The sequence below is a fragment of the Rhipicephalus microplus genome, chromosome 2 (genome assembly GCF_043290135.1).
Source record: "Rhipicephalus microplus isolate Deutch F79 chromosome 2, USDA_Rmic, whole genome shotgun sequence".
Classification (NCBI taxonomy): Eukaryota; Metazoa; Arthropoda; class Arachnida; order Ixodida; family Ixodidae; genus Rhipicephalus; species Rhipicephalus microplus.
Window position 1 is genome coordinate 162309478 of NC_134701.1, and position 23459 is coordinate 162332936.

Sequence of the window (23459 nt, forward strand, 5' to 3'; positions counted from 1 at the left end):
TGTCTTATGCTTTTTATTGTTAATCCTTATGTCATTTGTAAATTTTTGACAGGTGCCTATTATTCTATTGCGGTAGGAGCAATAGAAATTGTTATCTTGATTATTTAATAAACTAATAAAGCTACAGAAAAAATAACTACATTTTTAGAATCAGGAGAACAAACAGAGTAAGCATGCCAAGTCTTATCATATTCGGTTAAAAAATATGGGAAATATTCCGTAGACCCATGTCCCTTCTTAATGGCTAAAAAGTGACTTCCGGTGCGCGATTACGAAGCGTGCTGTACACGCTTCAACTCTGAGACAGTGCGCAAGAGCGTGCACGAGAGCTCGCACCTGCTACGGCTGCTAGAAGAATGATGTGTTTCCAACTCTCTCCTCCGACGAAGTGTGTTCTCCTTTTCCACTTCTTCCTACCAAGGAAGCAACATATCATTCACCATGTAACGCTTTTGTTCCCCCGAAAGCAGTCGGCGGAAACCGCCGGCTAAGCTCCAAAGGTATTGCACTGGAGCGCATTTGAGTGTGTTCTTTTGGAGTTTGGAGCACGCTAACTTAACATGCCTAATGATATCATGTGCAAAGATATTGAGGCCACAAGCAGGCTTTCAGACTTGTTTTCAGACTTTTCTGACGGCTTCTGCAACACTGATCTTTGTCGACATTGCTAGAACTTGGCGCGGCGCAGGGAACGAGATTCTTAGTGGTTGCTTGCCTTGAAGACCGCCTAATGAATGCCTTTGTCTCGAGCGATGCTCCTTGCCTTAGCTTGCAACAGCTCAATGTTGACAGCAAGATGTGCAGCCTGTGTTTCCCAAACGAAGTCCTTAAGTTCTTATTCAACATTGAGAAACACCCCATTTTTCTGCCCTTGGGAACTACTTAGCCACTGCTCACGAAGAGGGCTTCCTTGTGTTTCCTCCAACTGCAAATGCTTCGCTTGTTCATGCTGAACTGCTGCCACGCCACACAGTTGCTGTTGGTTTTGGCAACTGAGACCACCTGTCTTTTAAAGGCAGCTGAATACTGCTTTTGAGATCCTGACGCAGTATAATGTTGTGCCTGTCGTGAAGTGTGCTGTGAGGTGGCAATGGCAACTGTTGCTTGTAGGACTAACGCTGCTAATTCAGAAGTGCGCAAAAACCTGATCTTGATGATAATGCCTCGCAATGTTCAAACTATAAATTCTGCTGTATTATAACCAATTACTGATATTGATTCCTGGCTCAGATCGAAAATTCTTGGCATCCGCATGTGGAATAGAGCAGAAATTTCGTGTTATATGAACAAGAAAAAAAAAAGGGCTGTATGCGGCCCTATGAAAATAATGAAACCGAAAACTCCTCTTGTTGGTATTGATTTATTCATAAGCTTGGTTTCAACAATAACAAAAAGTAAACCGAGGCTTTTAATTTAAAGTAACCCGTGCAACTGCAAACAGCTCCTGTTTGCATCACAACTGGTGTTGAAGTTTGCTCATCTTAGAAAGATGTAAATTTAATGGTTAAGGATGAGCAGTACTTCGAGTACACATGACTGCTTATAGGTATTCGCTTTGCCATTGATGGACAAGAGCTTTCATACCGGGCTAATACAGAATTGTAGTTTATTAGCAGGTTCACCATTTTATTTTACTGAACTGAAATCGGCACAAATTAAGGCTAACACAAGGACAAGGCAGGCAAGAACGGACACTTCTTTGTTGAGAGGTTCGTCTTTGTGTCAGGCTTTATCTCCCTAATTTCAGTTTGTTAAACTTAAAATGTAAGACCAGCTGGCGATGGTCTGTTCTACTAAAATACCATTTTATTGCTTACAGCTGTATCATTGTTGAAAAGATTTACATTCAATAAAAGCTTGTTAATTCAACTCTCGTTAATTTGGAACTTGTGACGATTCATATGTGGTCTCTTTTCCTAGAAAGCACACATATTGTTTAATGGCATCAAACTCTCATTAGTGAGGTCATACTTGGTGGCAGCCTGGTTCATTCGGGCAATCCTGAGAGCGCACCAAGCGCAATGAACTGCAAGCATGTGGTGCAAAGTAGTGAAAACTGCGTTTGCGAACAAGCGAAATGGCTATAGTCGTTTAGAAAGACATGGTCGCCATTCACAGTCTTGAGGGGGCAGACTGGTCTTAGACATTTTTTGTTTACTTCTTTAGTGATTTTGGTCAAACTTCACAGGATTATGCAGTTTTTTTTCTGCTGATTTCAAATATTTAATCAGTTTTCCTGTCATTCATCTTGTTCCTGAGATAACTTAAGTTCACCACCTATTGTTTAAGGCTGCCATAGAAAAAAATTGCTTAATTAAATGCCAACATAGACTAATGACTATAGATAGAAAGTATGCAAAAGTTTTTTTGTTTTGGGGCCATTCTTGATTATTTTGCAGCAAAGTGAACTATTCATATTTGAAAGCAGTTGGAATTGTGTTACAATTTTGATGAGTAATTAATTAAAAAGGCTTATGCTCTAAATTCTGCTCCCATACTTGCATTCTGCACACATACAGGTTTCCATTTCAACAAGAATTATTGTTGTACCCACCCTTGCTGCAGAGATATTGAGGCCTTAAAATTGAATAGTTACAAATTTACTTTTTCAAGAAAAATGGAAAAAACTGGAAACACAGCTTTTTTCAAAAAGCAACACTCATGGTGTGCATGTTTTGTGATCCTCATAAAGGTGCTCATAATTCATTGCAGAGCTTCTAATATAGGTCTCGGCAAATTATAAAGAAGCCTTCAAGTCAGTTCCCCATTTTTTTTGCAGGTTCTGTATGTTAACAGCACCAAGAATCTGGACAGTTAGAATGACATTACAAAAAAATTACCACTTCCTGGTGTGTCAAAATTGGCAGAGAGATAGTAAAATATTTGCAGAAACCAAATATGTCAATTTTGAAAAATGAATTTTTTTGTCACTTTCTGGTCCCAAAGACCAGTTTGCCCCCTTAACACAATCGTGTTGTTGGCTAGTGAGGCTTCAACGACTCCTACTCAGTGCATACGAACTGTGTAGGTGCTATTCATCATCGCATCGATAGCGACTGTGGTCAAAGCTGCTACAAGCAGCACGCAGTTTTGTTTTTACCGAATGCGTTCTTAACTATGTACAGTGAAACCTCAGCGATACGATCACGGCTCATACAAATTTCGAGGTGATACGAAGTTTTGTGTTTTCCAGGCTAAGGCACATTAGCTTGCAATGTAATGGAGTGTAGTTGTTGTGAACTGATTTCTTTCTGTGACGTTTAATTTTAACTTACGCTACCATGCTGGTTTGAACAGGTGCTGCTCGCCCTGTCATGAAACACGCGGATATCATGTCTGCCCATCGGAACCCCAGCGCTACCCAAACGTGGGCTTATGCGTGATTGTGTGCGCGAATCGCAAGGGCCTTAAAGGAACACTAAAGTCAAATATTAAATTGATATTTATTGCTCAAATAGCAGTCCAGAAACCTCGTAGTGCTACTTTTGTGCCAAGGAAGTAGCAGCAACGGCCATTGAACAATTTCCTGCCATGGCCTCAGAGATGGCAGGCGTGCTTGTTCATCTGAACCTCACTAGGTGGCACGACCTGTCCAGTTTAACTAAAGCCCCTTGATCTAGGAAAGTAATGACACTCTGCTCCGGGCGCGTGTCTCCTCGATTCTTTTCGCTCGCCTTCAGCGCGCGCTGTTTTCTGCGCCATTTTTCTCTGTGTCTCTCACGGATGCACCACCATATTCAGTGGAGGTGCGTGATTTCGGGCCACTTGCACGCCCTGGTGTTGTGGGATTTTGGAGAAAAAGTGATCACAAGGTAGAGAACACTGAAATGAACGTTTATTAGAAGATAGGATTCCCGAAAGCCGTGTAAATGTGGCGTGCTACTTTAAAAGCAGCTTCATGCAGAGTTCTATGATGCAGGTTTTTTTTTCTTCCGGATGATGTTTTACATTCGCGTCATATATAGTTTTGCTTGTGGCAACTACTGTCGATGTGAGAAAGAGCAGGTAGCATCAACCAGTCACTTCTATAATGAAGAAGAAAGACATTGATACCGTGAGCTAAACTATCATCACCATTAGAAGAAGGCACGAGATCAGCGATCGAGCACCATCATCTTGGTCCGTCTGCGTTCTTTTCGAGCCAGCACCCGCTTGTTAGGCTCGTCCAATAAACCCCCTTTACATTTGGTGGATCATGCTGGGTAACCACATCGCCTACGGCCTGGAACTCCGATCCCGCACCCTGCCGTCGACCATGCAAGATGACGCTGTGCAACAGACAGTACCTCTCACGGCCGCTACTTGCCCCGGCCCAATTCACTAGTGAGATCCGCCGATCTTTTCGGGCACCGAAGACCAGGACGTCGAGGACTGGCTCTCCTACGAAAAAGTCAGTTGACCAAACAGGTGGGATGACGCTGCTAAGTCGGGCACCATCGACTTTTACTTGGCTAATGTCGCGAAGCTGTGGTATATAAACCACGAATACGAGTTTGAAAACTGGGCCGCTTTCAAGCAGGCAATATCTGTTTTTGGTCGCCCTGCCGTGCAGGAGTTGCGCGCCAAACAATGCCTGCTTACACGGGCACAAGAACCAGGCGAAACATTCACCGCCTATATTGAGGACATATTCGATCTCTGCAGGCACGTCGATGCCGCAATGAGCGAAAGTGCTAAGATTTAGCACATTATGAAGGGCGTCGATGACGATGTCTTTCGAATGCTCCTTGCGAAGTCTTCTGGCACGGTGTCCGAAGTGGTGACTTTGTGCCAGAGCTACGACAAATTGCGACGGCAACGAGCTCTCACCCTTCGTCCATCCCAGCCTAACTAACCACTCGCTGCACTGGGTGCCGTGCCTTACCATTTCTGCCCTCTAGCACAAATGAAAGACTTTGTGTGTGAGGAGGTCGCACATCAGCTTTCCCTCCTACTGTTTTCTCATCGCTAAGAGCTCGCGCAGCAGCAGCAAGTGCAACCACCGACCCCGTTGGCTCCCATGCTTCGAGATGCGCTTCAGGACCAGATTGCCGAGACTATGCCGGGGCCCTTTCCGCAGCACGTTGTCGCTGCGCCTCTTGCTTACGTTGACGCAGTAAAAGGCAGCAGCTACACCAGCCCTCGCCGTTCAATGGACTACCGGATGTTCCCGCTCCTACTCAGTCGTCCATCGCATGGGCTCCTCCCCTCGCTACCACAGCCTCGACTCAGCCGTACGCCTTGTGGGTGGTGCCCCTCACTGCAAATGCCTGGCGAATGCGCGATAACAGGCCGATCTGCTTTGCGTGCGGCGGCCTTGGCCATATCGCCCGATACTGCTGTCGTCGTGTGCCCAGCTACACAGACACTCGATCACAGAGCAACTACATGGACAGAACCTCTTCTGGTTACGAAAGTTCGGATCCTCAGTCAAGCACGTCTTCACGTGACTATCCGGCAACTTCATCTCGTTGCTCACCCTCATCGAATCGTCGCTCCTTGTCACCCATGCGTTGACGACCAGCCCCTAAAAATTAGGAAAAATGAGTTCAGGAGGCAAGAACTGCTCTATCGAAACGCTCAAGTCCTCGAACTTTGCCATGAAATATCGTTGAAGTTTTTGTAGACGACGCCCATGTATAGGCTCTTGTAGATGCCGGTGCCATTGTGTCTGTTATAGACGCTAAACTTTGCTGCAAGCTTCGAAATGTGACCACGCCGCTTGATAATATGTGCTTACGTGCAGCAAATGGAGAACCTGTTCTGCCTATAGCCGCCTGCATTGCCCAACTCACCATCGCGGAGGACCACTACATTGTTTGTCGTCCTTTCCTCCTGCTCTCATGACATCATACTTGGCTGGGATTTCCTATCGCGTAATCACGCCTTTAAAGATTGTGCCCGTTCCGAACTTGAACTGCTCCCATTGTTCGACCAGCTCTACGACCATATGCATGAAGCTGCACACAGACTAGTTGTCAGAGAAGACATCGACATTCCACCGACAGCAGCTGTTTTGCTCCCTGTGTTTTTTGACGGCATGTGTGATGAAGTCGCACTCTTTGAGCCATCAAGCCCCTTTCTAAGTCGGAAACCACTTCTCCCTTATTCGGTCCTCTTCATTTCGAATGGAGCCAGTGCTCTCTGCCTCACTAATGCCTTTCCGTATACCATCAAACTGTTTAAAGGCGAATTTCTTGGATGCGTGCAGCCCATTTATAAGGGACAAATATTTACTGTGCGCAAAAATCATGCCGAAGTGACCTAGCCACCGTCAGTTCCCTTAACCACTCCGATGTACAGGCTTCGAAAGTATTAGATTCGTCTATTGCAGACGGACTGTCACCATCTGAACGATCTGATCACCTCCTACGGCTCAACCAGTTTCGCAAATCTCTCGATGTTGTTCAACATGCACTTGGCCGCACTACTATCACGCTTCATTATATCGATACCGGCTCCCGTGTGCCACTTCGACGACGACCATACTGTGTTTCCGCGGCAAAACGCCAGGTCGTTACCGAATAGGTGAACAATAGGCTGCAACGCGGCGTCATTCAACCTTTACAAAGTCCATGGGCATCACCTGTAGTGCTCGTTAAAGAAAGGATGGTTCCATTCGCTTCTGTGTGGATTACCGGCGCCTTAATAAGATCACTCGACAGGACGTGTACCCTTTATCCATGATTGATGATGCCCTTGATACTTAACAAGGCGCCGAGTTTTTTTCATTGCTAGATTTGCGTTCAAGCTTTTGGTAGGTGCCCCTTGCAGATGCTGATCAATCAAAAACAGCCTTCGTGACACCTGACGGTCTATATAAGTTTAATGTCGTGCCCTTGGCTCTCTGCAATGTATTTGCCACTTTCGAGCGCATGATGGACTCGGTTCTTGCGGGTTTGAAGTGGCGAATATGTCTCTGCTATATGGACGATATTGTTGTCCTTGCGCCAGACTTAGCAACACATCTCGAACGCCTGAAACACGTCCTCACGTGTCTGAAGAATGCTCACCTCCAACTAAATTTCAAGAAGTGCCACTTCACTGTGTGGCAACTTACGATTCTCGGTCACGTCGTATCAACGGACGATATACTTCCAGACCTGGCTAAATTACGTGGTGTCACCGATTTCCGCAAATCAATGACTGTGAAGTAATTTTAGAGCTTCGTAGGGTTATGCTCATACTTTCGCTGGTTTGTGCGCAACTTCGCCTCTATTATTGCACCTTTGACCAAACTTCTAGGCAGCGCCACTGATATTTCGTCATGGTCTTCAGAGTGTGACCAAGCCCTACTCTACCCTTCGCCGTTTCCTCACTTCATCAGTATTGTGTCACTACGGGAACTGAGGTCCACACCGACACCAGCGATGTCGGCCTTGGTGCGGTTCTCGCGCAATGCAAGCCGTATATTTTAATATTTCTCCTCAGTAAAACACACCCCTCCATCAGAATTTCGGAGGAGAAAGGGGAAGTGGTTCTGTTGTGTTTGCACGTACTTGCAACGTCAATGCAAGCCATGTCCTCGCAGTTAGACTTCCTATGAAAGGGGGACGAGGATCAAATTAAGATGCTGACGGTCTTGGTAAGGGTGCTTGGGCTCTTAGCGTCAATATGCAAAATTTATGGGGACGCGCACATCTGCCAACTCCAATTTTGAGCAAACCTCTCGATTGCTCACGAGCGACCGTAAATCTTCTGAAAAACAACACCAGTAAGAAATAAGAAACTAAGAAAATTAAAGGAGAGCGGTTCTAAAATTTTCTGGACTTTATCTACCCCTCACGCATAGTGCTCCTTTAGACCTTTGAGACGCTACGTACACAATTGTGTACACCACTCGTTCTTGTTGTTTGCATCAAGTAGACGCTAAGGCAGAGTGAGCTTTATCGTAGTTTGCATGAATTGAACCTCCTGCATAATAAATTTAACTTCATTTTGTAATGTACCGATTTGTATGATCACTTTCTTGAAGGCACCACCACATTCGATGAGTCGTGCGATGTGCTGCTTCCTGCAAGCATAGTGAAAAGCAGAATTTTTGTTGCTCGAAATTGACATAACCGAAAATGAATCTGCATTGTATTCCTAGTCTGAGATTTGATTCTGTTTATTCCAAAAGTAAGCCTGAATGACTTCAGCATAAAGAGATATTTAATTACAACCTAATTATAACAAGTTACTATAACACACATAAACTCAAGAATTATTTTATTATTATTGTTGCAAAAAAATAGTGAGTGCCTCGGAGCAAGGTTATAGTGATTTGACACATCTACAGACAGTTCTTCGTAGATGGCATCTGGTATGGTCTGTCATTTTCGCTGCTGTACTTTGGTGTCATGTGAAAAAGTGTAGTAAGATTCGGAAGGGACTACCAGCTGCCATGGATCACAACACATGTGGTTCAGTAATCAAACAAGCGTGCACGTGCCGCATATTTGTGAGTACCTGTGGCGTACTGGACAATCTAAAAACCTTACTGTCATTTATTCAGAGCTGCTTATGACATTGCTGTAGCACTGATAAAAAATAAACGAAAACAAATGCCAAGTTTATTTTGTTGCAAACTAATTTGATGTTTTGTGGTGATACGAATTAAGGATCATGCATACATTTCTGCAAGATTTGTATCACCGAGGTTTCACTGTATTTGCCATCCAAGATTCTGTTTAGCGAGACGGGTTTTTTGAGCAGCAAATGGTGGGGGCTCAGCTCTGTACGCTAGCTGCATGCGTGCTTTCAGAACTGCGTGGATGCCATGATCATGTTTTTAGCAACTGCAGTTTCGTCCAGAATGCAGGCAGCACTTGGTAATTTCCTTTTTACTTCAGGCAATGTGCACGGAATGTCGGATGTCAAACATGGTGTGAGACGTCGCATGTGACGAGCTATAGCCATGGTTCACATGATGGCATAAAGGTCGCTGACCACATTGTGATGGACGAACCATCAGAACCATCAGTGCCAGTCGTTTTCCGACGAGAAATCGTCACATGTGCATCTTGGTGTTGGTGGTTTGTGGTGCATTGGTTCAGAGCACGGTTCAGCTTAAGACACAGTGGTCTTGAGCCATGGTCAAATTGTGACTAAAGTTGCGAGGGATGAAAATTGCGGCTTCTACACTGCTATTATTATTAGTACTAGATTTGTTTATTTGGAAAGAAAATGAAGATGCATTGATGTAATACACATTTGCTTATTGTTTTCTTGATGTACTTTTGATAATTCAGCATTGAGTTAATGCAGACATTTTTCCGGTCCTTTGTAATCTAATTAACAAGCTTTTACTGTACTATGGTTGAATTACTGGGTTCTATCACACATGCTTTATACTGAAAAAAAAATATATAAAAAGCTATATGTTAAGATTAAGCGAAGAAATGGAAATCCACTAGTTATTGTCCTGTTGTGAAGATCTCCCTTTCGGCTGCTCACAGTCACAAGCCTCAAACATGCGAAATAGATGTTACGCAGCTATTTTAAAAGGGTGCTGCAACACCTTTTGAGCATGATCAGACAGCTCTACCGATCGGTAGTTGAGGCTCCCGGGAACACGCGAGCCGGATATTACAGCGCACCATGCGGCCGCCTGAAATTCACAATAAATTGCCAAAGTCAGCTAAGAATTGCTTTCTCTTCTCTTGCAAATGACGGAAGAAGCTCAAAAATCACACATCATAGCCATTGTATCAGCCATTTGCTGATTTAAGCGTGGCGCGCGCTCTCGTTACTATGGCTGCCGCTGAAGGCTGCGACTTGTCATCTCGTGCACGGGTGGTCGCACTGAAAAGTCGCAGATTCAAAGAAAAAAAAAATAGAGAAAAAGTGCTCAACGTCACCAGGTGCGCGTGATGTATTTTATTTGTTCGTGCTGTTCCTCCCTGCTCAGCTTTCAGTGCTTTCGTCGGGACTAGAGAAGGGAGAACGTAATTGCAATGTGCAACACATATTTGCAACTTTTCTCGTACTCGATGGATTCTGAAAAAGTTTGAGGTGGTGAATTAGAAAATTCATAAGCTCTTATAGTTCATCCATTTCATGGCTATTCAAAAATGTGTTGCAGGGCCCCTTTAATCCTCCAAAGTAACTTTCCTTTGATATAGTTTTCAAAATAAAAGCACTGCATCCCCATATGCACTTCATTTGGAACAGATATGGTGCACATAGGTCACGATTGTGCAGGAACTGAACCAACACAAACTCGTAACAACATTTGCTCAGTCACCATTTTGTGATGACACTGTCACTGCATCTGGCGTTGGTGACCGGAGACAGTTGCGAAGGCTGTAAACATGATTTAAGTTTTGTACTCTTGTTCTAATACTCAGGTAATTTCTGAACGCGTTTAATCTGAAAGAAGTTGTGCATTAGATTGGAGTATATGTGGTATATCTTTAATGTCTAGTGCAGTATATGTAGACGACACCATCAAACAGGGAAAGCAGTGTTCTTCTGTGTCTCTTGTGTTCATGTCTGTATTTGCACACCCTACACTGAACGCTGCAAAAAACTGCTCACATTACATTCGAGCCTCTTTGTAAGACCAAGATGGCCAAACATAAATTTCAAGCCCTGAGCATTTTCAGTGTGGAGTTTGGCATGACAAGAGGTGCTGCGTGCGCTGTGCATAATTGGCAGCCTTTGTATCTAGTGTAGTCGTGGCTATGCAGCATTCACACCACGTGTATTCTGCCTGTCAGTTGTATGGATGGCTGTGCTTTGTTGCCTTCTAGCCTGTCCTGATGCCTCATCTCATTGAATTGCACTGCTTCTTTCTACGTTTCAGGCCACAAGAAACCACTAGGAAGCACCGATGCGTTGCTAGACTGCCAGCAGATGACCGGCCACATAGGAAAGAACGCATCATCGAAGTCGGTGCTGGCAAGCGAAAATTCTGTGCAACCATCTTCCATCAGTCTACCATCTTTACCTGCCAAAGAAGCAACAATCAACGGTGCTCTTCATTTGAGTGAAAAAAGTGATGGCAGCCTGAAGGTAAACGGGGCCACTGTTTCGAAGGCTGTCGTGTCAAGGACTCGAAATCAGCAGCGATCGGAGAACAAAACACTGGCAGCTGCAAGCAAATTGTCCGAGGCACAGCCTGCCGAAAAGGTGGAGACAGAACAAGAACAAACATTGCCACTGTGCCCATCCGCTCTAAGGAGCTCTTCACCAAAGCTTGCCGAAGTGGCTTGTTCCGATGATGCTAGTAGTGTCGGCAATATTGAGTCGTGTGAGGCAGTAACTCCCAAAACAGTCAACAAGGCGAGTGAGGTTGTGTCGAGCAAGTCAAGCCGAACAGAGTGTGTCAAGGATGTAGAAACAAAGGACCCCGTTCCAAACACCAAGGAAGTTCTCATTTCCGCGTCTTCCAGAAGGGATAGGAGGCATCCAAGGAGACTACGGTGTGTTAAGGCATGTTCTGCCAATCTTCCTTCTCTGCCAGAAGGTGTAAGTGCAATGAAAGAGGAAAAAGTGAGCGAACCACTCGAAAAAACTGCCAGCACTCTTCCCGTTGTTGTGGAAGAGGAGGAAGTGAAACCAACTGAAGAAAGTCTACCTGAAATAGTCAACGCTGAAGGGAATATGCTTGGACTGGAAGCACCAGAAATGGGCATGCCAGACTTCGTAGTTTCAGAATTCATTCCACCAGAAGATGTTCAGTCAGAGGTGATGGAAGTCGAAGTGGTTCAGGCAGAGGTGATTCCACAAGAAGTGGTTCAGACGGAACTGATTGACGCAGAAGTGGTTCAAGCAGAGCCAATGGATTCTGAAATGCTCGAACAGGAGGTGCTGCTCACAGACGTCACTGTTCATGATTTGGCTCAACCAGAACTAAGCCACCTTGATGTGGACCAGTCAGAGATTAGTGAAGTTGACATCACTGAGCAACCACCCGAACTGCAGCAGATGGTTCCCCATTGTGAAGAGGAGCCTTTTGTGCAGATATTGGACACTGCCATACTGGAAGCACCTATGGTCACTGTACTGCCAGAAAAAGCTCACCATGCGAATAGTAACTTCATTTGTCGGGAGAAGAAGGAGAAGGTGAAGAAGGAAGCGCCAAAAAGAGAGCACAAAGTCGAAACAGAAACGAGACGTGTGCCTCGCTTGCGCGTCATTTCTTCCAAGAGGCTGCCACCACAGCCTGCGAGCCAGACCGTGGCACAGTCGGGCGCCCAATCACAGCACCTTGGTTGCCTAAAGTTGACAATACGGCGACTACATCCGCACGCACGCGGTGACACGTCGCCTGTGTCGACAGCACGCCGTCGGACTGTGTATGAGGTTCTGTCGCCGCCGCTTTTGTCGCCAGAGTCGCCTCGAAAGAAGAAGAAGAAGAAGAAAGACAAAAAGAAAGCAAGTGAACACCGAAAGCACGCACGCAGGCGAGAGGATAAACGATCCCCTGTGGCAGTTGGAGCCAAGCGTATTCGGCTCATCGTGGGCAACGATGCAATTGATATTGACATTCCACCCAACAAGTGTAAGAAACGCTGTTGATCAGCTGCGAGTGACGTGTGAAGTCACAGACTTGGCTGCCATATGTGATGCACTTGGTGTGCGGAACGTTCTGACGACGTTTAAGAAGAAAAAGGAAAAACTAAACTCTTGACCCTTTTTTTCTTGACTTTGGGTTCTGCCCACAAGAGGACAAGTGTTTTGCAGCACGCTTTTATGCCTGGCTGTTACTTGTTTTTTGAGGTTTTGGAGTCCTTTTGCAAAAAAAAAAGTGTAACATACGTGTTGTATATAGCATGTGCACTGCCAGTGGTGTTTGAAATGGAAGGATTTTGTTCTGTGGACAACCTTCCGTAGGCCTGCGGGTTTCAGGAAACTGGTTCTCAAAAATGTGCGCTGTCCGATATGTTGTTTTCTTTTACTGATGAACTGTCTGAAGGCGTAATGTGTCGACACAAGAATGGGCACAGAGGTGACCTTTTTGCTCACTGTGCGTTTTACAGTCATGCGGGCATAGTATTCTGTGTCGATCTGTGCATATAGTTGCTTCATTTTGTTTCGAAGAGTGAAGTGCCCATTACTTTGCACCACTTGTATTTATTTTCCTCTAAATTATTCCGTACCTTCCTTGACTGGACAAAAATAAGCACCATGAAGACATTAGTCGCTAGGAATTTGAAGTTCTTGTACTTAGGGCTGCATTTTTCAAATTAACCTCTATCTTTACTTTGCACGAATATGTGCACCTATGTGTTAGGCCTTCCGGTGAATAAAGTTCAAAACACGCGCATTCGAGGCGACATGTGCCTGCTCTGTTTTAATACGGTGCACTGAAGTTGCGATGGTGAATAAAGTGTTTGTTGGGCCCACAGTTGGATGTGCAGACAGTATTTCTTTTTGATGCTGCTGTGCGCTGCGGTTTGAAGCGGGCTTATGTAAACGTCGTGGTATACCGTGCACGTTGCATGCATTTAGGTAAGCGTCATTTGTCCTGGAGCGATGAGCAAAACCACGAAATAATGCTGTGGGAAGTGTATCCTAGACTGGAATGTACCCAGAGTAATGTTTCTAGATTTTTTCACCGAAAACCACTAGGAACACACACGTACAGCTTTATAAGCAGCCAGTCGCGAAAAACTAGCCAGCGGATTCCGAAGCCAGAAGTCAAGCCTTTCTACATGAAAACAAAACATGGCCGCCGTCGGAGAAAGTCTGATGCTCGAAAGAGGTAGGTGTGGTTTCTAAGTTCACATGCGTGCCTTTCCGAAGAGGTGGTCGAGAAAGGCTAGGTTTAGGGGGAAGCTCGCAACACCAGATAAAAACTTGTCACGTGTGTATTGCTCGTTTTCTTGTATGATGTTCGCCTAGCGTACAACCTTGGCTGAAAGACACCTAAATCGCAACTTGACGAGCAGTCATTTCCGCATACCTTTGTTTTGCAGCGTTCCGTGTCTGCGCAATATTTCCCCCTATTTCGTCCCTAAGATTCGTGCTATTAGCGCGTGCAGTGATTGTTTATTTGTTGATTATAAAGTAGACTGAACGCCGTACTTGCTTTACAGACATCAAGCGGGCCTGCGAGCTTCTCGAGAAACTTCAGCGCAGTAAGTAACGCTTCAAATGGGAGTACGGGTGCAAGCATGCTGTTACTTTGTTGCAATATTTTATCGTTTTCATCAGGCACGATTGCACTTGCGCGTGTGATGCAGCGGTTTTGTTATTTGCAATGATTTTATATGTCGCCGTCGATGTCCCTGTTGCAACTTCCTCCCTTCAGTGCTTCGAATGTCACCGTCTTCGTCGCGTGTAAAAGCATTTAACTGAAATTCTAGTTCGCTGCAGTTTCGTCAGAACGCTTGATGCCGTCTGCAGACCGTGTTGACTCGAAGTGATGTAGCGCTTGTTTGACAGGTGGCGAAGTCCCAGCGCAGAAGCTCGCTGCCCTACAAAAGGTTCTCCAGAGTGAATTCTGCAACGCCGTGCGCGAGGTTTACGAACATGTCTACGAAACTGTCGACATCTCTGGTAGTCCCGACATTCGGGCCAGTGCCACAGCCAAGGTTTGTGTATTCAGGTTAATAAAGTAAGCTTCTTGGCTTATGCTGCTGCCGCTGGTTACAGGCATCTGAAGTGACAGACGCTATCTCTTTAAACATATGTAACCAGTCTCTGTGCCTTGTGCTCGGGAATGTGAGATTTAAAGTTTGTGTGTGTCACAGACAAACTTTGTGTGTCACAGACCTGAGCCTACCATGTCTCTCCTAGATTGCGTTAGCTAGCAAACTGACATAGGTTACAAGCACCTGAAGCGACAAACGTCATCCCTTTAAACATATGTAACTAGCATCTGTGCTTTGTGGTAGTGAGCATGAATTTTGAAGTATGTATGCCTTGCAGACAACATACCTGCACATACCATACCCTTCCAAAACAACACATTTTGAGCTTTACAAGTGCATAATGTGAGTTGAAAATCCTTTTTACTGCGACAAAGAATTTAGTTGTACGTATGTTCACATTATTGCCAGCTATTGGTGTTGAAATGCACATTTGCAGGACAACATTCAATGTTACAGAAGGTTTTCTGCCAGGGCTATGCTGAACTTTTTATCTAGAAGGTTTACAGATAGGGAATTAGTTCTATTCTTTTACCTTCATTTGGGAGAACTGTGTTCTAAAGTGAGACATGGATAAGTTGTTCAGTGGCAATCTTATCACACACACAGAGGATTATTGGGCACTCTTAAAGAATTTGATCTAGCTTCAGAATTCCCCATCACTCTATGCCCCGCTCCCCCAAAATGGCATGACAAAAGTAATTTCACACATTGAGGCTAATGTAATCTGAACGTGTGAATATTGCATACGAACCAAAAAACGAAAGTAAAATGATTTGCCTTTGCCAAAATAATTCTTTCACTTGACGAATCTGAATTTTGTGTTTCAAAAGTTGGCAGCAATGTTGTTATGAAACTGGAATGTGATTTGTGTTCGTGGTTTGTTATCCAGCAGACTACGAGCTTCCCCATTGAATCTTTGGTGTTGTTTTTGTGATTGCAGGCAACAGTGGCAGCATTTGCAGCGAGCGAAGGCCACGCGCACCCTCGGGTTGTGGAACTGCCCAAGACCGACGAGGGGCTTGGCTTCAACGTGATGGGGGGCAAGGAACAGAATTCGCCCATCTACATATCGCGTATCATCCCAGGGGGTGTGGCTGACCGTCATGGGGCCCTCAAGCGCGGTGATCAGCTGCTCTCGGTCAACGGTGTGGTGAGTGTCTCTCCTCTCGGGCCTTCAGCAAAAGCGTCAGCTTGGGCTAGTTGGTGGGTAATTCGACGAGAGATCGACACGGGTCGAAAAGTTCATAGTTTAGATTTGATTGTTTATTTTATATCTTGTGCACATACCACCCAACAGCACGAAAGTGAACTTCGTTTTTTTATTAACTGCATAGTTTAGGAGAGAAAAAAAATATTGAACTTTTTTTGTACAGAGGGACTGGTTTCGTCTATCGTCATTTTCTAAAGTGAACAACAATATAAAAACAAATATTAGCTGAATGAAGACAATCTTTTTTTTAATAAATGTGATCGCAATGAAGAGTAAAGCAGCATTTTGAAGCTTGTGGGCTGAAGCAAACTGTTTGTGAAAAATGTCCGAACAGGTGACAATGTTTATAAGTTGCTTGATTTTAGATTTTTTTCTTCCAAGCTAAAACAGCTAGTGTTTCATAACTTGGTGACCTATTACAATATAATGTTTACAATATCACCTGTTAATACTGTTGCTGTACCTCAAACACATATTATAAATGGCCTCAGTCTTTCAAATTCCTCAACAGTAAAGCCTAATGAAAAATTAATATTTAAAAAACTCAATCTTCGATTTTTCTTAAAATCTCGTAAAACGTTCCTCACAGATGATAAAAAAAGAATACTAAAAACATGTTGCTTTATTTTATTTGCAGTGACAATATTACGGGGGGGAAGTCCCAGCTTTTCGAGCATGCACTTAGATGATAAACGCATGAGAAATCGGGCTAAAAAAAAAAAGTGGAATTTGAGATTCTGAGTTGTTTGAACAGGACCATACTTACAGAGCAAAAGCAGATTTGGTAAATGTCAATACCTCAATTTGCCGTTTCAAGCCGAGGCTTGAGAGCCCCAACTTATTGGCATCTCGGTTACTGACGCTCTCGCATGAGGCAGCTATTACAGTCATCTACTCTTAATGTTTTGGTTCAGTACACTTAAATGGTAATAAGCTCGCGAGAGGAACCACCGAAGCATAACGAATATCGAAATTTAGTAACACTGCTGTTGCCTCCTTAACCTGAATACGGTTTAGCGTTTCCTTCCCCGATCTTCTGCTCAACAATTTCATGCGCGCCCCCTCTTGTAGGCAATCTATGGTATGATAGGCTTCGAACAATAGGAAACGGTAAGAAATTTGTAATTTTTGTGGAACATAATTTAGTAAAGCCTAGCAAAGCATGAAACTTTACTCTCCCACCTAAAAGCGGCAAGCTTGGAAGTGATTAAGCTTGCATCTGAAATGATGGTGTAGAAGACTGTATGGCTGAAGAATGTCAAAATGCTCTATGCAAATGGAAATTACCTAGATACCATTGATTACTTTAAGATTGTTTTAGTGCATATTTTTGCCATGTGTTGCAGGCCTGTTTTCAGTGCATTTGGTCAACCTTACCTAACGATACAAATTATGGTCGTGCTTTGTTAGTGTCAAGCACTGCTGTAAGTCATCTAGAAAAAATGCTGCATTTTGAGCACACCATGGCTTTTGTTGAATGCATTCCTCAGCTTAAGAGGGGATAGGGGAGGGGGTAATTCCAAGTGTTCATGTACGTTCTTCTGTGGTCCTATGCTGGTGTTAGAACAATTCAGTTCATCGCCTTGTCTGCAGATATGTACGGATTGCCTTAGAGTGTGTCATCGTGTATTGCTCATCCGGCATTAAAGCTGAGCAAAGCGCACCAAGAATGCGCCTTTACAGAAATTTATTCCTCAGTATGCCAAATCTGCTTCTACTCTGTAAGTATGGTCCTGTTCAAATGATTCAGAAGCTCAATCCTACTTTTTTTTTTGGCCCGACTTCTCATGCGTTTATCACCTAAGTGCATGCTTGAAAAGCTGGAACTTCCACCCGTAATATTGTCATTGCAAATAAAATAATGCAATATGTTCTTCAACATTCTTTTTCTATCACCTGTGAGGAACATTTTGTGAGATTTTAAGAAAAATCGAAGGTGGGATTTTTTATGTATTGATTTTTCAATAGGCTTTACTATCGACGAGTTTAAAAGTCTGAGGCCATTTATAAAATTATGCGTTTGAGGTACAGCAACAGTATTGACAGGCAATATCGTAAACATTATGTTGTAATAAGTCACTAAGTTACGAAACACTAGCTGTTTTAGCTTAGGAGGGAAAAAAGTCTCAAATCGAGCAACTTTTAAAATATGTCACCTGTTCAGACATTTTTCAGAAACAGTTTGCTTCAGCCCACAAGCTTCAGAAATGCTGCTTCACTCTTCATTGCGATCACATTTACTAGAAAAAAGATTGTCTTCATTAAGATAATATTTGTGTTTTTGTGTTGTCGTTCACTTTGGAAAATGATTTGTTATGGGAGTTTATTAAGGTGTACAGTGCTTCCAACGATTGCAGCAACAGCAGGCAAGGCGTAACCAGGGAGCAAACTGTCCGAGCGAATCAGCCGATGGCGATGCACTTCTGTACGAGTCTATCGTCTACCTCACAACCACCTCCGGTATTGAGAGGTAGTCATCCTGGCTACCTAGAGAGAGAAAATAGGATCATAATGCGGCTTGGGAAGCTTAATATGGACTGTAACGCCCCCGACGATGAAGGTCAGAAGATGCCACAATGAGTTCTACCACATAATTAACAGGAGAGGTCTGCACAAAATGCAGTCGAGTCCGTGGCACTTCGGTAGAAGGTTGGACTGAGCTGAAGGAATACTGAACAAAAAATAGGGAGAAATGACAGAAACATTGAAATTTCACTTTGACGAGACAACTTCATTAATAAGCAGACTTTATTTATCCTAATTCTGAACCACTGTTTAATAAGCTGAAGCCTGCCTATTATATAATGCATTTGTTGTTGTTTTCCGCAATCTATATCTCAACCTCACTTCTTATGTTGTTTTTTTTCTTTCTTCGCATGCACAGAGTGTGGAAGGCGAGAACCACGAGAAGGCAGTGGAGCTCCTGAAGGCAGCCCAGGGTACGGTCAAGCTCGTTGTTCGCTACACCCCCAAAGTACTGGAGGAGATGGAGATGCGGTTCGACAAGCAGCGTGCCACTCGCCGTCGGGTAAATGCCTCTTGAACATCTTCGGACGACCTGTGTAGACACGACGGTGCTGCATTTTAACCTACTCGCCCATTCCTGCGCGTAACATTTTTGTCCTCTTCAGGAAGTGGTTCCTTAACATTATGACATCTCAGGCAGTGTACAAGATGTCATTTTCTATAACTTGGGATCGTATAAACGTTGCATCTACCTGCAGAACTCGGTGTCGGAAACATAGACAAATATGTACAGTCGTACTCCTTATCAGAGATACTGATGTGAGAGACAATCGGTTATAAGAGTATGCCTAGATTGAAATAGGTGTTGATTAGAAAACGGATACGTGGTACTCTCCTTGTAAGAGACACTTCATAAAAAAAAGAAAGATTGCAATCCTGGGCGTGCCTCTTATAAAGGGTTTTAACTGTACACAATTTCTTGCTGCCAGGATACCATTACTTTTATTAGTGGCCTCAGTGTGTTGTTACATAAAAAATATTAAGTATAGAAAGTGTAGCTGTTCTAAAAAAGAAAGCTAGATTGAGGTCTTAACTGTGGACAGTTCAGAATACTAGTTGCTTATTATTAGTTTATACAATAATAAAAATATAACTCAAATGATATTCCGATGGAGGCGGAAATGTTGTAGGGCCGTGTGCTCAGATTTAGGTGCACGTTAAAGAACCCCAGGTGGTCTAAATTTCCGGAGCCCTCTACTACGGCGTCTCTCATAATCATATAGTGGTTTTGGGACGTTGAACCCCACATATCTATCAATCAACTCAAATGATAAATTCTTTAACTTGCATTAATGTAATTTCTGTGGCTGAAAATAAAGGAGTTTGAGTTTTAATTTGTTTTGTGTAAATGTGTTTAGGTGTTACACAGTTGTGGCTGTGCATTGCCTCACATCCATCATTTTACTTATGTCTGAGTACCTTTTACTCACTTATCTACAATGCGTATTGTTGTGATTCTTTCATTGACCATTTGTGAGAGAAGATGGGGCTAACGCACGCTGCTTGCAGATTCACAAACAGGTGCTCACTTTCCCATGTGAAACGGAACACTCTCTTTAACCTCTGTTTTCTGACCTGCAAGCACTTATTCCTGCCCCTCCTTTGTGTTTCGTTTGCCTACCCATCCCATTCGTTGCACTGTGACCTACTGTGGAGCACTGGTGAGACTGAAACGATGAGACGATTCGATAAATTGCCACATTCTATCGGTTTTCACTTGCGAGAGAATTTATGTGCCACCATTGTCGAGGAACTAGGTTGCAGTCTCAGCAACATTTGTTCTTTGCTGCAATTGGTGTATGTCGACTCAATGTTCCCTGGAAGGGCGAGACAGGAAAAGCTGTACACACGTGCTCTGCCTTTCTGTTACTGTGCCTAGATTGGTACTCGTAGCTTCAGGCCAGTCCGTAATTGGTTCATGCTATTCCGTGCTATCAAAGCACAATAGAAGCATGGCATATTAAGGAAGAGCACCAGTGCAGTTTACGGATGTCGCGTCAGCTCGCCTTCGAAGTTATTGCTTATGGCTTTACCGTGCAAGCTGGCACTCACTGTCATGCTTCTTGTTTAGAGGCTTCAGTAACTGGCTTTGAAAAAGCAGTGCGAATTTCATTTCTCCATTCTGCGCTCTTCTCTTCAAAGGGCATAATATTTCTTATGCTGAAGATGTCAGGAAATGTTGAAGTTAAGTGTGTGTGTGTTGTGTTTGTGGGCTCCTTTAGCGGTCACCTTGACTAGGAGTTGCTGTTCTAATCAATCAATAATGCTCATGATGCAAAGGTATGTACCAGTGAAATGCAATATTAAATGCTTCTAATCACAACAAAGCTGTGGATGGCTGTGCAAGATTACCAGGCAAAGACACTATTGGTATACAGGTTTTGAACTCTGTTCATAGTTATGTCCATTTGCTAGCAATCATGTAGATCACTGACTTGCAGACAACTAATTTGGCTCGCTAACATCTACATGCTTCTATGTTTTGGTGTTCATAGATACATTTAAAAACCTTGCATGTGTACATTGTGTCAGTATTAAAAAAAATAAGTACTTGTCTTGAAAGTTGGTAATATTTCTTTATAGCTGCCATGAAATTAATGAAGAGTTCTCTGGAAGGGATTCTCCAATCTGAGGATTCGCCAAGACTAGGTATCAAGATGATTGTAAGTGAGAGCTCCCAGCTTATGAATATCAATAATTTGATGTTTTAACACTGATTAGCATGTTTTATTTTGTGTTAGCACAAGTTGTACCTGCAAGTAAAGTTATTTTCTGAATAAAGTAGACTCACGATAGTTCAAACTTTTATAATTCATACTTTCAGTTAATTCAAAGAAAATTAATTTTTTTCGTTGGCTCTCTATTCTTTCAATGTATTTAAAAGCCTCTTGATTCAAACTACATAATTCGGCTAATTCATACTTTTTGCAGTTCCATACCAGAAAATATCAGCTGCTTTTCCACTATTACTTAAAATTTGCATGCTTGCATAATCCTAACAGCCTAAAATTGAAAAATAAGTGCCTCAGGCCTTTAAGGAAAATGGCTTTGATAGTAAACAAACGTTTGAAACAAAGCACCCGCATGGTAAACCATGATGCTTCTCACTGGTATTGAGGGCTTTGTGCTGAAGGCACATATAACAAAGAAGCAGTTGGCAGTTATCGATTTCTTTGAAAGGTCTGATCAGCAGTAAATGGCCGATAAACTTGTGGACCTTACACCTCTGCTTTCTGTTCATTGTGTGCAGTTATGGTTTAAAAATGCTTTAAAAAATTTTAAATCTGATGAAATGAATGCCTAATCACTATGTGTGGTGTCACCTCACCCACAGTCATATATCTGAGAAATTCTGATAATTCAAACTTATTGATAATTCAAACAAAATTTAGAGGTCCCTTCGAGTTTGAATCAATATTAGTGGACTGTAGCTTTCTGGTTCTTGCTAATAATTAATTATCTTCTGCAAATCTGCATGATCATTGTTTTTGTTTTGTTAGAGCAAGTTTCTTTACAAGGCAATTTTGTGAAATGTTGTTTTTATGCCACACTTTCTCGCATATAACACGCAAAAGAAATGCAGGAAGTCGGGAGCTGAAGTTGAGGCGCAGGATATACGCGAGCATCTGTGTGAAAAGTGGCCTCGTGGGGATGCTTTGTAGGAATACAAGGAAGATGACAGTGACATCTGAAACTGAAAGTAGAGGAAAACAGGGCCTTGAAATTGATGACTGGAACAGAATAACGATAAAGCTTTTGCAATCTTCTACTATTGTTAAGGGATCACTTCTGTTGGGGTGTAAACTTGCACTGCTAAAATGTGAGGGTAATATGTTTTTAAAAATTTCTGCCATTTGTGGATGTGTGTTATATGCGAGAAAACAGGATATTCACTTGCTGCTTACTCATGTTCTTGTAGCTGTGGTGCTGTGCACGCTCTTTTTTTGTACACGATGCTCTGATAATGTATGTGATTTCAATGATTTAAATTGTAATGTGGCATAAAGCATTGTTACTGGTGCTGTACAGTAAATTTTATTGTCTACCTAATTCGTGCTAGTGTGTATCTACATATATTAGATGCATTTACAATGAGGCTTTTCAAAGATGTTTATTGGGACCACATGCAGTGAAATTAATATATGGGAAGTGTTATACATTAGCAGTGTGGGATTTGGGACTCGACATCATTGTAACCATGAAGACACATTGTCAAAGACTGTGTAAGTGAGGTCCTACTATGCTAACAGTTAAGTTAGCTGCACAGAGTATTACGTGATCATAAATGCATAGTGCAATGAACAAGACATTCCAAAGCGGCTCACCATAACTTGTTTTGTTTTTAGTAAGTGTGCACAAAAATAATCAAGGTGTCTTGTCGCCTGGTTTGTGCATGATCCTGTGTTCTGTAACTTACGATAAAAGTGGCCGTGCTGTTTTTGTATCACTTACTGATTATTAAAAATGCATGTACAAATGTTGTGATGTCTGTGTAATTGATGCAGTGAATTGCCTCATGGGAGCATTGCACTGCAATATTTATGGCACTCGTTTTGGGAGGTTGAAGTGCACTACAATTGAAAGCATTGTGGTTATGCAGCTTCAGCAATTTAAGCGACATAAATTTATGCAGGACCATACGAAGCTTGCAGTTAATGAAGAGGAGGAAGCCATTGGGGGCATTATTTGTACTTATTAATTTAAGCGTGGCAACAATGAAATTAAAGGAAAATGTGTTAACATGAACGAAAAAGAAGACATCATTAGAAGGGCCAAAGCCCCAACCATCACATTACAAGTGCTACGGTCCACCAACTCGGCTACAATGGCAGTCATTCCTCCATCTAGCTTTTTTTTTGTTTTGTTTTAATATTTTTTATCCTCCCCCTCTCTTCCCGTATGTGCAGCATTGAAGTGTGATCTTCTTGTGAGCTGGACAATGACCGATAAGCCCTTGCGTGGTGCCCGAAGGCATCAAACCTGCGCTGTTGACACCCTTTCTGTGTATTATGCCTGCAGTTACTCTTCAGTATTTTGACAGACAAGGGGCTGCAGTTTGTGTAGCAGATCCTAATATAGCTCGCTGTTCACTTATAGACTACGTACTACCTTATGATAACTGTTTTGTTGCAGTTGAGGTTGCATAGCACACAATCTCG

General features: G+C 43.1%; 2 protein-coding genes across 7 annotated transcripts in view; both read left to right on the top strand.

Moving 5' to 3' along the window:
• Positions 1 to 12686, top strand: part of Hmt4-20 (Histone methyltransferase 4-20) — a 45113-nt gene extending 32427 nt beyond the window's left edge. For all 4 annotated transcript variants that reach the window (XM_075887025.1, XM_037421832.2, XM_075887027.1 and 1 more), the window contains exon 9: positions 10769 to 12686. In XM_075887025.1, coding sequence (XP_075743140.1) covers positions 10769 to 12486 — 1718 coding nt within the window. In that variant the 3' untranslated portion in view covers positions 12487 to 12686. The remainder of the gene's footprint in view (positions 1 to 10768) is intronic.
• An 899-nt stretch (positions 12687 to 13585) lies between these two features.
• Positions 13586 to 23056, top strand: veli (L27 and PDZ_signaling domain-containing protein veli). Of its 3 annotated transcripts, XR_005109705.2 has the most exons (7): positions 13586 to 13672; positions 14007 to 14048; positions 14356 to 14504; positions 15505 to 15714; positions 18659 to 18802; positions 20884 to 20963; positions 22934 to 23056. XR_005109705.2 is itself a non-coding variant. In XM_037421831.2 (6 exons), exons 1-6 carry the CDS (start codon positions 13636 to 13638, stop codon positions 20890 to 20892), a joined length of 591 nt encoding a protein of 196 aa, XP_037277728.1. In that variant the 5' UTR covers positions 13586 to 13635; the 3' UTR covers positions 20893 to 21392. The 3 variants fall into 3 exon arrangements, 2 of the variants coding, with proteins under 2 accessions (XP_037277728.1, XP_037277727.1); XM_037421831.2 differs by lacking the exon at positions 22934 to 23056 and having other exon boundaries at positions 20884 to 21392; XM_037421830.2 differs by lacking the exons at positions 20884 to 20963; positions 22934 to 23056 and having other exon boundaries at positions 18659 to 18941.
• Positions 23057 to 23459: the final 403 nt, after the last annotated feature.

Excerpts from the sequence above, each read along its gene's own strand:
- veli (XM_037421830.2), top strand. The coding sequence starts at position 13,636 with ATGGCCGCCGTCGGAGAAAGTCTGATGCTCGAAAGAG. Across the intron at positions 14,049-14,355 it reads TCTCGAGAAACTTCAGCGCA|GTGGCGAAGTCCCAGCGCAG; the intron begins GTAAGTAACGCT and ends CTTGTTTGACAG. Across the intron at positions 15,715-18,658 it reads TGCTCTCGGTCAACGGTGTG|AGTGTGGAAGGCGAGAACCA; the intron begins GTGAGTGTCTCT and ends TCGCATGCACAG.